This window comes from Molothrus ater, chromosome 5 (genome assembly GCF_012460135.2).
Source record: "Molothrus ater isolate BHLD 08-10-18 breed brown headed cowbird chromosome 5, BPBGC_Mater_1.1, whole genome shotgun sequence".
NCBI lineage: Eukaryota > Metazoa > Chordata > Aves > Passeriformes > Icteridae > Molothrus > Molothrus ater.
In genome coordinates, this window is record NC_050482.2 from 50567030 (window position 1) to 50579694 (window position 12665).

Consider the following 12665-nt stretch of genomic DNA (forward strand, 5'->3'; position numbering starts at 1 on the left):
TTACAGAGTTGGTGTTGGTCTATATGAGCCCTGGTAACAAAAGAAATTGAAGAAACCAACTACCAGAGGCATGTGGGAAGGAAAGTGAGCCGGAAAACAGAAGATGTGAGGGAGAACATTCTAAACCATTGAGAGCTGAGATCTATTACGTGTCCCAGTGCACAAGCAGCAAGAATGAGGGTGAGTGTGAGAGTCCTTCTCATTAGGAAACCCCACTTTCCTTGTGAGACCACATTTGCCTATAGGAGCAGCTCAGCTTGCTGGAGGAAGCAGAGCCTGCTTATCTTGGCAAGATCCCACAGAGCCCACCCCTAGAGTACAAAAATTTTAAGAAAGCTCAAGCTGGTATCTACTATCCAGCAGCATGGCATTTTCCCTGGACCTGATGTTCTCCACTCTCAGAACACCTCTGATCCCCTGCATCCCCTTCCCTACCTTGCAGATACAGGTCTGAATAATGCCCTTTTCACAGTGCCTTGACCCCAGGGTCCCAGGACAACTTGTTTCAGCATAGAAGAATCCTCATGTGACTGTGTGATGAGGACTAGGGACTCATTTAGCACATGGGGAGTGCTAGATCCTTCAGGAGTAACCATGATATCAGGGAGAAGGAGAGGGACCCCCATCCTGAGGATGCACACCCTTCTCCCCAAACCACGCACAGCCCTTCCAGCATCCCACCGCCCCAACCTGCCAGGGTTGAATCCTCCAGCACCATCTCTGGGCTGGCCATGCCACTGAGAGCAGCAATGCCAATAATTCCCATGAAGAAGCTGGCACCATGGAAAACAGGGAACGTACTGGTGGCTGAGGTGGGGTGGGGGGCTGCCTGTGTCCCCTCCCCGCCGTCCCTGGCCGACTGTACTCTGGCTCTGAGGAGTGCTTGGCTCCACCTTCCGCCCTTCCCTCCCCCGGTGCTAAGCAGCAAAGCCAGCTAGAGACATGCAGCCGGGGTATTAGTAAAAACCAAGCCTCCCTCCAGGAATGGCACTCGCTTGAGAGCCTCCCTGTGCCGCGCGCCCCGACACCGCTGGGGCTAGAGAGAGAGCAGGGGGGCTATTGGGATCACAGCCCTGCAGGATTTGCCCGGCACACCGGCCAGCAATGTAAGTTTTCCTACCTGAGCTTGCTTGCACACGCGCACGTTTTTGTTCGCGCTTTTCCCCCCTCTACTTTCTCTTACTTTCTTCATTTTTCCACACAAGAGTCTGTGTTGCCCTCTGAAACTAGAGGGACAGCAGCTCTTGCTATGCACTGGCTTTTTTTTTTTTCCAGTTAAGCCAGCGGCACGCTTTTCCATCACTTTTTTTTAAAATTTCTTTATTCTTCTTTTTTTTTTTTTTTTAATTTCTAGATGGGGAGGATAGAGAGGCCTTTATTTTTAGAGTGGTTTTTTTTTCTCTTAGGGGGGAACTGCTGCACAGCAGCAGGGACTTTTAGAGGTGACTGCAGACGGAAGGAGAAAGGCAGAGTGTGTGGGACAGGCAACCCAAAGCTATGACTTGTCTCAAAGTTAAACTTGGTTGTGTTTTTGTCTGGATAGATATAGATATAGATACAGATAGAGATATAGATACAGATACATGACTGTGAGTATGCATATGCACACACACACGTATACTGGAGGGTGTGTGTGGACGAAGCATAGATGTATTTTAAGCCTTTGGTTTATCAGCTGTGAGAGGAGAGTGAGGGATGAGATGTCCCAGCAGAAGCACTTTCTCACAGCTGGGATCTGGGTGTGGATCCCGGGCCTGGGCTGGTTCTCTGCATGGTGGTGCCACCCGCTCAGGTTCCCTGGCACCTGGGGTATCAGTCCCTACCAGTCTATAAGCCAGACTGCTGGTGCTTCCCCTCCCATGCCTCCCTCCAGACATTTCACTGCATGTCTTTGAAATAAAGGGGCACTTCCCCCCCCAAGTTTGGTGACTCTCCTCCACATTCCCCTCCTCTGTGGGATGCTGTGCTGAGGCAGAATGGTGCATGTCTCTCCCCTTTCAGATCCCCAACTTTCATTATCCCTCTTGCTGCAGGCCCTTCCCCACATGTCAGCTCCACACGATTGCAGAGATAGGGAGCAATATCCCAATTAATCAGGGGCCCTGACCCATCCCCACCCCCACTGATCACGGGTTCTGCGGTGTGCACGGCAATTGCGTTGCTTGCGCTTTAATTGAGCAGCCCCTGTCTCGTGGTCAGTTCTTCAGAGACCTTGGAGTCCCTTTCAGATTTGGTGGTTGCTTCTCATTTTCTCTCTTTTCCCCTTTTTTTCCTTTCTTTCCTTTGTTTTTGTCTTCCTCCCTTCCCTCCCCAGTGAGAAGAAGGACAGCAAGAAGGAAGAGGGAAAGCTTGAGAGCAAGGATGGCTGACGACCAAGACCTTTCAGAGGTGGAGATGAGCCCAGTGGGCTCTGAAGACCACCACTGCCTCTCCCCAGGACCCTCCATGGCAGCAGACAACTCCCCGCACCTCACTGGCTCTGGGAATGGGGAGATGGGGAAGGTGAAGAAGGAGCAGCAGGACTCGGAGGCGGACGATGACAAGTTCCCAGTGTGCATCCGCGAGGCAGTCAGCCAGGTGCTGAGCGGCTACGACTGGACCCTGGTTCCCATGCCCGTCCGGGTCAATGGAAGTAACAAGAGCAAACCCCACGTCAAGAGGCCCATGAATGCCTTCATGGTGTGGGCACAGGCTGCCCGGAGGAAACTGGCTGACCAGTACCCGCACCTGCACAATGCCGAGCTCAGTAAGACCTTGGGGAAGCTCTGGAGGTAAGGGAGAGCGGTGAATGTGGGGTGGGAGGGCTGAGGTCTGCAGGTGTCCTCTAGAGGACTGTGTGGTCATGTGGAAGGATGGAAGGGGTGTCCCTTGAGGGGACTTCTGTACAGTGAGCCCCCTCACAGGATGCGCAGTTGTTGACTGGAGCAAGAGAGGTGGTTGGATGTAGTGAAAGTTTTCTCAGCAGAGCTCACTTCTGTCCTGAGCAGCAGCCCTTTCCATTTGTTTCCAACTAAGTTTCCCTATTGTTCCTGATGAGGACACTCTCATCTGGTCCTCCCTGCCTGACTGCCTAGGGAGATCTTGTTTTCTTGGCTCACTCTCCCTGTAGGGCTCAGTTGTGCAGTAGCAGTAAACTGGCTGAGCTCAAGTCTTTTAAGAGCTAAGTCACAGGTGGCTGCCTCAAGCCTGTCTGAACTCAGATCCCAGCACCAACAGGGTTTCTTCTCCGGGCAGTGCCACAAAGCAGAGGGATTTACAGCTGAGGAAGAATGTCAGGGGAAAGGAGACAGGCAGTCAGAGCCTGACACCCATCCTTCCTAGGATGGTCCCACTTTTGGCAGGCCATGCAGACGCAGTGAGATGGACAAGGAGAGACACAGGTAGAAATAGGGGTTGAGGCTTAGCAGAGAGGAAGAGACCTGCAAGAGTTCCAGCCTTAGCAGGCTCTCTTGGAATATGCTGGCTCAAACAAACCCCATCTTCCTTTGCAAACAGAGAGATGCCCTCCCTTCTCACTAGCACACATACACTTGTCCTTCGGCACTGCAGTTTGTGCAGCTATTTTCACTTTGTGCAGATCCTGGGTCCTTTGGGTAGCCTCCCCTCCTTCCTCCAGCAGGTCCATAGGCTGCTCTCATCGACTGCAGCCAGCCCAGGAGTGTGCAGAGAGCCATTGTGCCAAAGCCAAACGTGTCAGGCTGGCTGTGCCGCATCCTTCCCGTCGGACGCTCTCTGCTGATAACCCCAGAGAGTAACCTGTTACTTTCTGCCACAAGTCCCCAGCACAGTCCCCTGCCTCATGCCAATCAAGGCAAACCAAGGCTCATGCAAACAGCCCTCTCATTCTCACACCCTGACATCATTTCATAGAAAAAGCCCTCCCTTTTGGGTGAGCCAAGACACATTTTTTGAAGCAGAAGCTTCAAAACACACTCTCTGTAGCAGCTATTCATTCCTAGCTTCAAACAGCCTAGCTCTCAAGGAACCAACCCCATGGGCATTAGATTCTCCCTCTGCTATGTCAGCCTGTTTACCTTACTCCTGAGTGTCTAATGTAACCCCAGCAAAGGGATTTCCTTGGGAAGTCAAAGGCACAGCATTGATTGTGAATGTCTCCTCTGATCTTCTTTCCTGCTTGGATCTCCTCTGCTTTCCCTTTACCACAGCACTTGCTTTCACCTGGGACTCTGCTGCCAGCCTCTGGATTGTGAAGCTGTGTTGAAAAGGGGGTGTGTGGGGGGACCTATCCTTTTTGTTCCCTAAATGTTGATTTCAAGACATCATTCCTTTACTGCAAAATTTTGCCAGATTTTAGAGCAATGGTGTCTCCCTCCAGGCACTGTATTTTCCTTGAAAATATAGCAGAGCAGTGAAACCTCCACAGGAATTGCATTAAGAGTGCAGGGAGACGGAGCCCCCAGCCCACAGCCACAGTCATGTACCCAAATGCCTCCCTGCTCCCAGGACATGGCTCCCGCTGCTGGCCACACGGGACTCAGAGCAGCAGGACACTGCTGCCAGACAATGGTCAAGGTCCCCGTGTGTTTCTTAGGGCACAATACAGCCAGGAAGCATTGCTCAGATGAGAAGCTTGCGGGGTCAGGCCTGGGGTTGTTATAAGCTGCTGAGTTTGCCACCTGGGTGCTTCTCTTGAATGTCTCCTCTCCTCATGCGTGCTGAGGATCTCCGAGCTGTGCCAGCCCCTATGGAGATCACACAACGCAGCAAGCTGGGTTATGGGTACAGTCAGTATCTGGCCATATGTGTGTATATTTCTGTGAGGCTGTGGGGAAATATCAACCACAAAACTCCAGGGGAGGTGGCCCAAATGTTACCAGGATAGTAGCCCAGAGCCTTGCCTCCCAGCCACGGTATGGCTGGGCTTGCTCTGCTGAGGTTCCCACTGCCTTATCTACACTGTCCCCCAGGTATAGCTCCTACACATGGTTACAGCTGCAAGCAGACAGGATTTTTTCTGGACAGCTTAGCCTCAAACTTTTGATGAATGTCCTTGCAAAGGCAGCCACCAAAACCCTACTGCTATGGCTTGTCACTTGGGAAAATGTTGGCTGTTCTGAGCTTCTACAGATAAAAGGTGGGTTAGAGGCAAAGGCTGGTGACCACAGGGACTCCCTGCAGACCACCATTAAACCAAGCACATCTCCAGCAATTGGCACCGGGTGGGGATGGAAGAGGATGGAAATCTTGAGAGGCACCTGCAAAATAGGATGCAACAGCGCAGGATTTATTTTTAAGCCCAGAATTTGCATCGCCATGTCCTCCACAGGCACCAGTCCTCATTGGAAGGGGCTGCAGGATATGCCCTGATGGCCACTTTACCTGCCTGACCCCAAACACGGTGCCATGGGGCTTACGGCCCCATCCACCTTCCCCAGTCTGTACCCATTAGGGTGTGTGATGGGTGTAGACAACAAATGGGACATACTAAAAAAGAAGGGAGACTTTTTGTGCTTGACAGTCATGAAATCTGTCCTTGAATGCTTTCCTTTCCCAGGGTGGGACACGGAGCAGCTCTCAAATGGAGGCTGGCTGCTGAAAATGTCAGCATGACTCCCAGCCAAAATGCCAGCACCACCTCCAGGGCTGAAAACAAGGGAGGCACGGGAAGAAGGGGAGGAAGGCTTGGTAGGGAGGAGCAAAGGGCCCCGATGGACGGATCTTTGCATGAGGGTGGCAACACCCAGGCAATTGGTTCATGCCCACAAAATCTAGGGCCATGGACTTGTAGGAGGGCTGCCTTCTGCTCCCAGCCAGCTCTCGCCTTGCATCAGCCCCAGTGCCCAAGCCCATCACCGCACTGACCCATTGGCAGCTGAGCCCCAGCCAGGGTCAGGCCTCTGGCTGCTGAGCCAGGTGCATGGCACACGGAGCTGTGCCATGCCAGGTGGCAGAAGTAGAGGCTCTGAGAGGTGAGCAGGAAGGTTTTAGCCCTCCTTTCTCCTCCCAAAGCGCGGTGCTGGGTGCTTGCCGCTCTCCCCTTGGCTCAGGGGTGAGCATTTGGTGTCAGGCTTGGATAAGCCCCATGAAGGGCTTTGCTCTGTGATCCATAACTTCTCTGCCCGTGCGAGACTCCTTTGCATTATGGCCTGGAGAGCGTGGGGGGCAGGAGGGGGAGGGCAGGAAGCAAGTGAAATCCAAATCCCCCCAAATCTCCTGGCCTTTGCCTGCTCGCACCAGTTTCACTTTGCTAAAGCTGATTTGAATTCTGATCCCAGTGGGAGGGAGGAGGGAGCAGGCAGCCTTGGAGAGAAGAGAAGATGTGGGGAGTGGACTTGCCTCTGTCCTGTTGGTGGCACTACCCACGAGCTGCTGTCAAGAGGAGAGGAGGTGAGGCACTTCAGCATAGCTCAGAGGGCAGGGGTCTGACACCCGTGTAGCCTCCAATGTCTCTGTTTCACAGCATCCACAAGGCAGATCTCTAAGGCTGAGCTTTGCAGGTTCTGTCTCTATTCTCCATATCCCATGCTCCATAAGGATGAAGATTTTGCCAAGGCAAAGTAGCTCCCAGTCCACAAGGCCTACAAGGGCTGACCCTTAGAGGGCTGTCTGGAGCAGCACAGGCTGAGGGATTAGAACCCTCTGGGACTTGTGAGCATAGTATACAGTGTCAGGAGGGAGACAGGAAAGCTGGTGCTGGATTCATGGTGGCTCAGTTGCTTTAATCTCCAGGATTAAGGCAGTGGAGGAATGTGGTGTGTGGCCACAACCTGCTCAGGCTGACTGGAGTGAACCCAGGTCAGCAACATGCCACACACCTTCCATCTACCAGCTGAGGCAATGCACAAGGAGCAGGGGAGGAAAAGGGTGTTTAGGGACCAACCCATTACTTGCTGGTGACCAATCTGATTGCCCACCAGATTTACCTGTGTACTCCTTGAGCCATACCTCCACTTCATCTTTCAGTTTTTCAGGTCAGTTCAAGCCTTTATATCTTCCCCAGAGCGTACAGCTAAACAGAATTGGTCACATTTCAGTGCTAAGGGCTTCGGGGGTGCTAAGGTGCTGGCACAGTCCCATGCCCATGTAGTTCTTTTGCTGAGGAGAAAAAGGTGGGGATGTAACATAATTTTTTTTTGGCTGTTTCTAAGCCCTGCCATTCGTAATGGCTGTTTTGAGTTCCCAGTCATGAGAAGACTGGTCCCTTCTGACAGTACTGGGTTTTGATTGAAGGCAGGATGACCTCGAGTCACAAGAATATGAGGAGGAAAATCATAATATGAAATTGAAGTGCTTCCAGCTGAAATGCTGCAAAAGGCTTGAGCAATGAGTTTGATCTTATCTTCAAGTGCTCTGAGGCATCCTGCCTGTGCATTTCACCATTTCCTCAGAGAGCCTTAACTAGAGCAGCCCATGATCTGGCAGGAATACAAACAAGGAGCTTACATTTCTGCAGTGCCTTTCATCCAGAAACCACGGCTCATCTACTTCTACAAAGCTAGCAAAATAGCAGCTAAATTTTTTCAACTGCTTGGCCAAGTTCAAGGAAGGCTGGTCCTTTGTGCTTCAGACTTTTGCATTATCCATGTCTGAGGTGAGCAGGAGCTCCAGGAATAGTAGAATACAGTTTCTAGCCCTTCCAAATTTTCTTTCTGCTAAGGTTTCTAGCCCTTTCCGAACTTCCAAATTCCCTTTTAGAATATTGCAAAATGACTAAAGGTTGCTTTACATGGTTCCTGTGGAGCCAATATCAATAGCTCCTATTGGTGCTCCATACAGCCTCAAGCTAGGATCAAAGCCTATAGAAGGGGGGAGGTTAATAAATACAGTCTGGGGAAGAGCAAGAGACATGGGGCAGGCAGCACTACAGGCAGTACAACACCTTTGTCCAAAGGACAATTGCAACTGGCCTTAATTTGCCCGAAGTTTTTAAAAGCAGCTCATCAACCCTTATTTAACACAGCTACAAAAGGCTGCACTTCGCCCTTTGGCAATGGAAGAGAGGGTAAATTGAATTTACTGAGGTGAGAAGCATCACACAAGTGGGGAAGGGGGACCCAGCACCAGCACCAACCAGTGGCAGGGCTTAATGTCTAAGGAGAAGAAGAAAAGCATTGCTGTCTCCATGGAAACAATCCAAGTTCTTCCTGTTGTTTTGGGGAGTACCCTCCATGGGGCAACATCCTGGCATTTGGATTTACACACCCTGTCCCACAATATTGAGCATAGGTGTTTTTTTCTGATGGACCTACCCCACTCTTTCCCTCTTCTCTTCTTTCCCACCTTGGTCTCTGCAGGTTACTGAATGAAAGCGACAAGCGGCCCTTTATCGAAGAGGCGGAGCGGCTGAGGATGCAGCACAAGAAGGACCATCCTGATTACAAGTACCAGCCCCGCCGGCGGAAAAATGGCAAGGCCACACAGGGCGAGGGTGAAGGACAGGTAGAAGGGGAGGCTGGTGGGGCTGCTGCTATCCAGGCCCACTACAAGAATGCCCACCTGGATCACAGGCATCCCGGCGAAGGGTCACCCATGTCCGACGGTCATCCGGAACACTCCTCAGGTGAGTTTTGGGTCTCAGTGAATCTCTTGACAGACTACAGCCAAGCCAGAGGCTCAAAAAAGACAAGTCATCGTGGTGAAAGCTTTAGTGATGGGGCTCACACCTTACTCACGACCCAGCAGACTGCTGGTGTCAGCAGTACACATGCCTGAGTTTCCCAGCAGGGACATGCCTGAGTTTCAGAGGCACTTGCATTTCTCTGGTCAGGCAAGGTATCGTTGCATCCTCCCTTTTTTCCACAAAATGATATAAAGAGATTTGGTTTTGTCTATTTCTTTCTACCTCCACCAAAGCCTCCAGCTAGACAGCTGCTGGCATACTGGGAAGAACAGAGATGGATTGTGTATAGAGCAAGTCATAAAGCTGTAACTCACCTCTTCTCTCTTCTTCCTTTTCAAAATATCCTTCACATTGCAGGTCAGAGCCATGGGCCCCCCACACCTCCTACCACCCCTAAGACCGAGATGCAGGCAGGCAAAGCCGATTCCAAACGAGAAGGGCGTTCCCTGGGGGAAGGGGGAAAGCCACACATTGACTTTGGAAATGTGGACATTGGGGAGATCAGCCATGAGGTGATGTCCAACATGGAGACCTTTGATGTCAATGAATTCGATCAGTACCTGCCGCCCAACGGACACGCCGGCCACCCAGGCCACGTCGGGGGCTATGCGGCAGCGGCTGCTGCTGGCTATGGCCTTGGGAGTGCCCTGGCTGCGGCCAGCGGACACTCTGCCTGGATCTCCAAGCAGCACGGAGTCTCCTTGTCCACTGCCACCTCATCGGTGGTGGACTCAAAGGCCCAGGTGAAAACGGAGGGGTCCACCCCTGGAGGCCATTACACTGACCAGCCCTCCACTTCCCAGATTGCTTACACGTCCCTGAGTCTGCCCCACTACGGCTCGGCCTTCCCCTCCATCTCCAGGCCGCAGTTTGACTACCCGGACCACCAGCCCTCGGGACCCTACTACAGCCATTCCACCCAAGCCTCTGGCCTTTACTCTGCCTTCTCCTATATGGGACCTTCTCAACGTCCCCTTTACACTGCCATCTCTGACCCTGCACCCTCCGTGCCACAGTCCCATAGCCCCACACATTGGGAACAGCCCGTGTACACAACTCTCTCCAGACCATAGGGAATGGGGAACAGTGACCGAAGCAGCGACGGAAAGGCTCCGAAGAATCAGCACAGGCAGAAGAGCCTCCGAACTCCAAGGTCACTCAGTGCCATCCAGCCACCAGAACCCACCAAGCATACAGAAGTGCCTTTCTTGATCCCAGCTCTCGCTGGCACACCCACCTAGAGGAAGGTTTGTCATCCTTTTGCCCTTTACCAATTTCACACAGGCCACATGACTGGCTTGCAATGCCTTTTTGGCCTTCTAGATGAGGAGGATTCTAGACATGGAGTGACTGGTCTGTGGTGGGTTTTGTTGTGCACACCCTGGACTGTATGATGAGAGAGACTGTCCTTTCCTTCTCCTCCCACACTGCTCCAGGGAGTTTGCAAGTGTTTCCAACAGGCCACAATGGCCAACATTTTGTCACCTGCTGCAGGTGTTGGGTGGCCGCTCAGCCTCGGTGGACATGTCCCAGGAGGAGCAGCAAGGAGGATGGCACGGCCGGCTTCCTTGCAATCAGCGTCATGCAGCAGTCCTGCCTAAGATTCACACATGCATGAATCTTGAACCCCTTGGAAGACCAACCTACGCTTGCTTCCCTGCCAATTTCCACAGCTGCACCCTAGCTTTTCTCCCCACCTCTCCCCACCCTCCTGTCTCTATTTAATCCCACACTCTTCGCAGCATGGAGGTTTGAAGGCTTGCCTGAACAGTACATGGGATTTGGGAACAGCGTGGCCAGCCTTAGCATTACTCATATCACAGCCTGTGTGCACGCGCGTGTTCATCTATGAAGGTGGAGGAGAGGTGGCGAAGGACCAATGAATCATTACGGTGCTATGGGTGAATCCTCCTTTTTTTAAATTACTCTGTATCATTCATTTATGTCTGGCATTTCTGGCCTCCCAGTCTCTTCTAATCTCTTCAGAACTCCAAACGACCTCTGAGCAAACCTGGCCCTTGCTCTTCCACATTTGACAGTGCCTGCATGAAATGAAGAGGCACCAAGAAAGCTATGATGCACTTGCCAACATCCCAAGTTGATTCCAGTACTCTCTGAGCTCCCACTCCAAACCCAGGCTGAACTCATTCGTCCATCATGTCTCCCAATCAGCCAACACCTCCCTCCCATCTATGCTGAGAATGGAAAGATACTCCTGTGGCTTTAAGCAAGGTAGATACAGACCCAATCTTGGATGATGAAAGAAGCCTATTTAGGTGCAAAGTAATCTTCTTTGCCTTTGGGTTTCAAACTGGAAGCAACCATGTCTCAGAGATCAACCTCTTTTTCAGCCCAACATCTGAGGACAGTCTGCTTGCTTCTCCTTTGTCACCTCCAGGACTGTGGTGGTTTGTCATGCCAGGGAGTGAACTGGCACAAAAACTGCCACAGGAAAAGATGATTCCTGACAGGTGATTGCAGAGACATGCTGTGGGACTTCCCAATGCATATGCTAGTCTAGAAAGAGACTTTAACCAAATGTGGACTGTGATGGGTGCTGCTGTATCCCTCTGTTGATATGACTGTCAGATGCCCTTCCTGCCTCCCTTAGCTACAGATGACTTATCCTTGTGGTGTCTGAAAAGATCATGTAGAATGTTTGCTCCCTGTACGCATGTAACCTCTTCCAGCCCTGTCCCCTTATTTATGCAAGTAGCACCTTCCTCCCCTACCTCCCTTTCCTCAGTCTCTGTGCCATCCTAGCACCATTAACTCTGCGTTAAACATATGGAATAATAAACTTATAAGTTTCATTTTCACATGTCTGGGTTTCTTTGACCTCTTCCCTGCAAGTCTGTTTTTTTCCCCCAGTACATGTATTATGGGTCACACACGTCACCACACAGATCCTGTGCACAGCCTTCCTCTGCCTCTCAGGAAGAGGACACGGGTGCAATTCTGACTGGCTGTCCAGACTCCTTCATGGAGATGAGGCTCACCTTCTGTACACCTCACCTGCAGCCATTTCTTCCATGAGAAAAGCACTAACACTGCTTCATCTGAGATAGAGCACATGCAATCAAGAGTACTATTTTGCACCTGCCTCACCCAAAAATTTCTTAGTGTGACTGCTAATGCTCTCTAGAAGTGTGAGGTTTCTCATCTTGGGTCCTCATGACCAGGTAGCAGGTGACATACCTTCAAAAAAAACCTTCCCCACATACACAAATTTGTGTATTTTGGAAGCAGCCATTAATTTCTCGGTAAAAACTCAACGCCTCACCCTCTTGCCTTCCACAAGCAAGAACCCAAACACAAACACTCATACACAGAGTATATTCCAGAACACATGTATACACTTCCTCACTTGTTGAAGACGATATTCTGTATATAGTCAGGTCCTGGGAGGGTATCTGAACTTGTCTGGAAAGAAAAAAGTGTAGTGGGTATCACTCTGCTTAAGAACATCTCTCAAGGCAGAATGGTAGGAGCCCATTTACCACAGACACTCCCAATAATTACAAGTTCATTCCAAAGGGCTTCAATGCTGGTGCTTGTGAGCAGGTGCAGTGAGTTCCTCCTGTTCACTAAACACTTTATGGGTGAGTAGAGTAAGCAGAACATCTAGGAACTGTGGAATGGTCAAAGCTTTTTAAAAAGCACAGCACTATAGTTCTGTATAGGGCCAAGAGCATCCACAGCAGGATGGCCTAATTAATCTAATAATAGTGATTCCAGCTAAAGAGTTCCATGCAAAATAGGACTGACCATTCATGGAGAGGAGGGGAAACCTATACCCCAAATCACAGGCTGTGGGAAGAGCCCAGAAGGGCACTGCTGAGCAAATCTGGAACACAGGTAGGGAGGAAGGGAAGCCATGGTGGAATTAGAGATATGACAGCTGATCACATGGGTGGGAAAAAGAAGTGACAGAGCTTGGATGAACAGAAGAGTGGGAGAAGAAAGTTCTTAATCTTACATAAGTACTCCAGCTCTTCAAGAAGCAAATTAGGAAAGTGAGTGGGCTCTGCCTCAACCATTTGCCTCTCACAGAGGGGGGTTGTTGCAAGTAAAGTACTGAGAA

General features: G+C 51.0%; 1 protein-coding gene across 1 annotated transcript; it reads left to right on the forward strand.

Moving 5' to 3' along the window:
* The first annotated feature begins 975 nt into the window (after positions 1-975).
* Positions 976-11402, forward strand: SOX10 (SRY-box transcription factor 10). The gene is made up of 4 exons (XM_036400394.1): positions 976-1106; positions 2315-2771; positions 8256-8521; positions 8939-11402. The coding sequence occupies exons 2-4, from the start codon at positions 2362-2364 to the stop codon at positions 9652-9654; spliced, it is 1392 nt and encodes a 463-aa protein (XP_036256287.1). The 5' UTR covers positions 976-1106; positions 2315-2361; the 3' UTR covers positions 9655-11402.
* The last annotated feature ends 1263 nt before the right edge of the window (positions 11403-12665 follow it).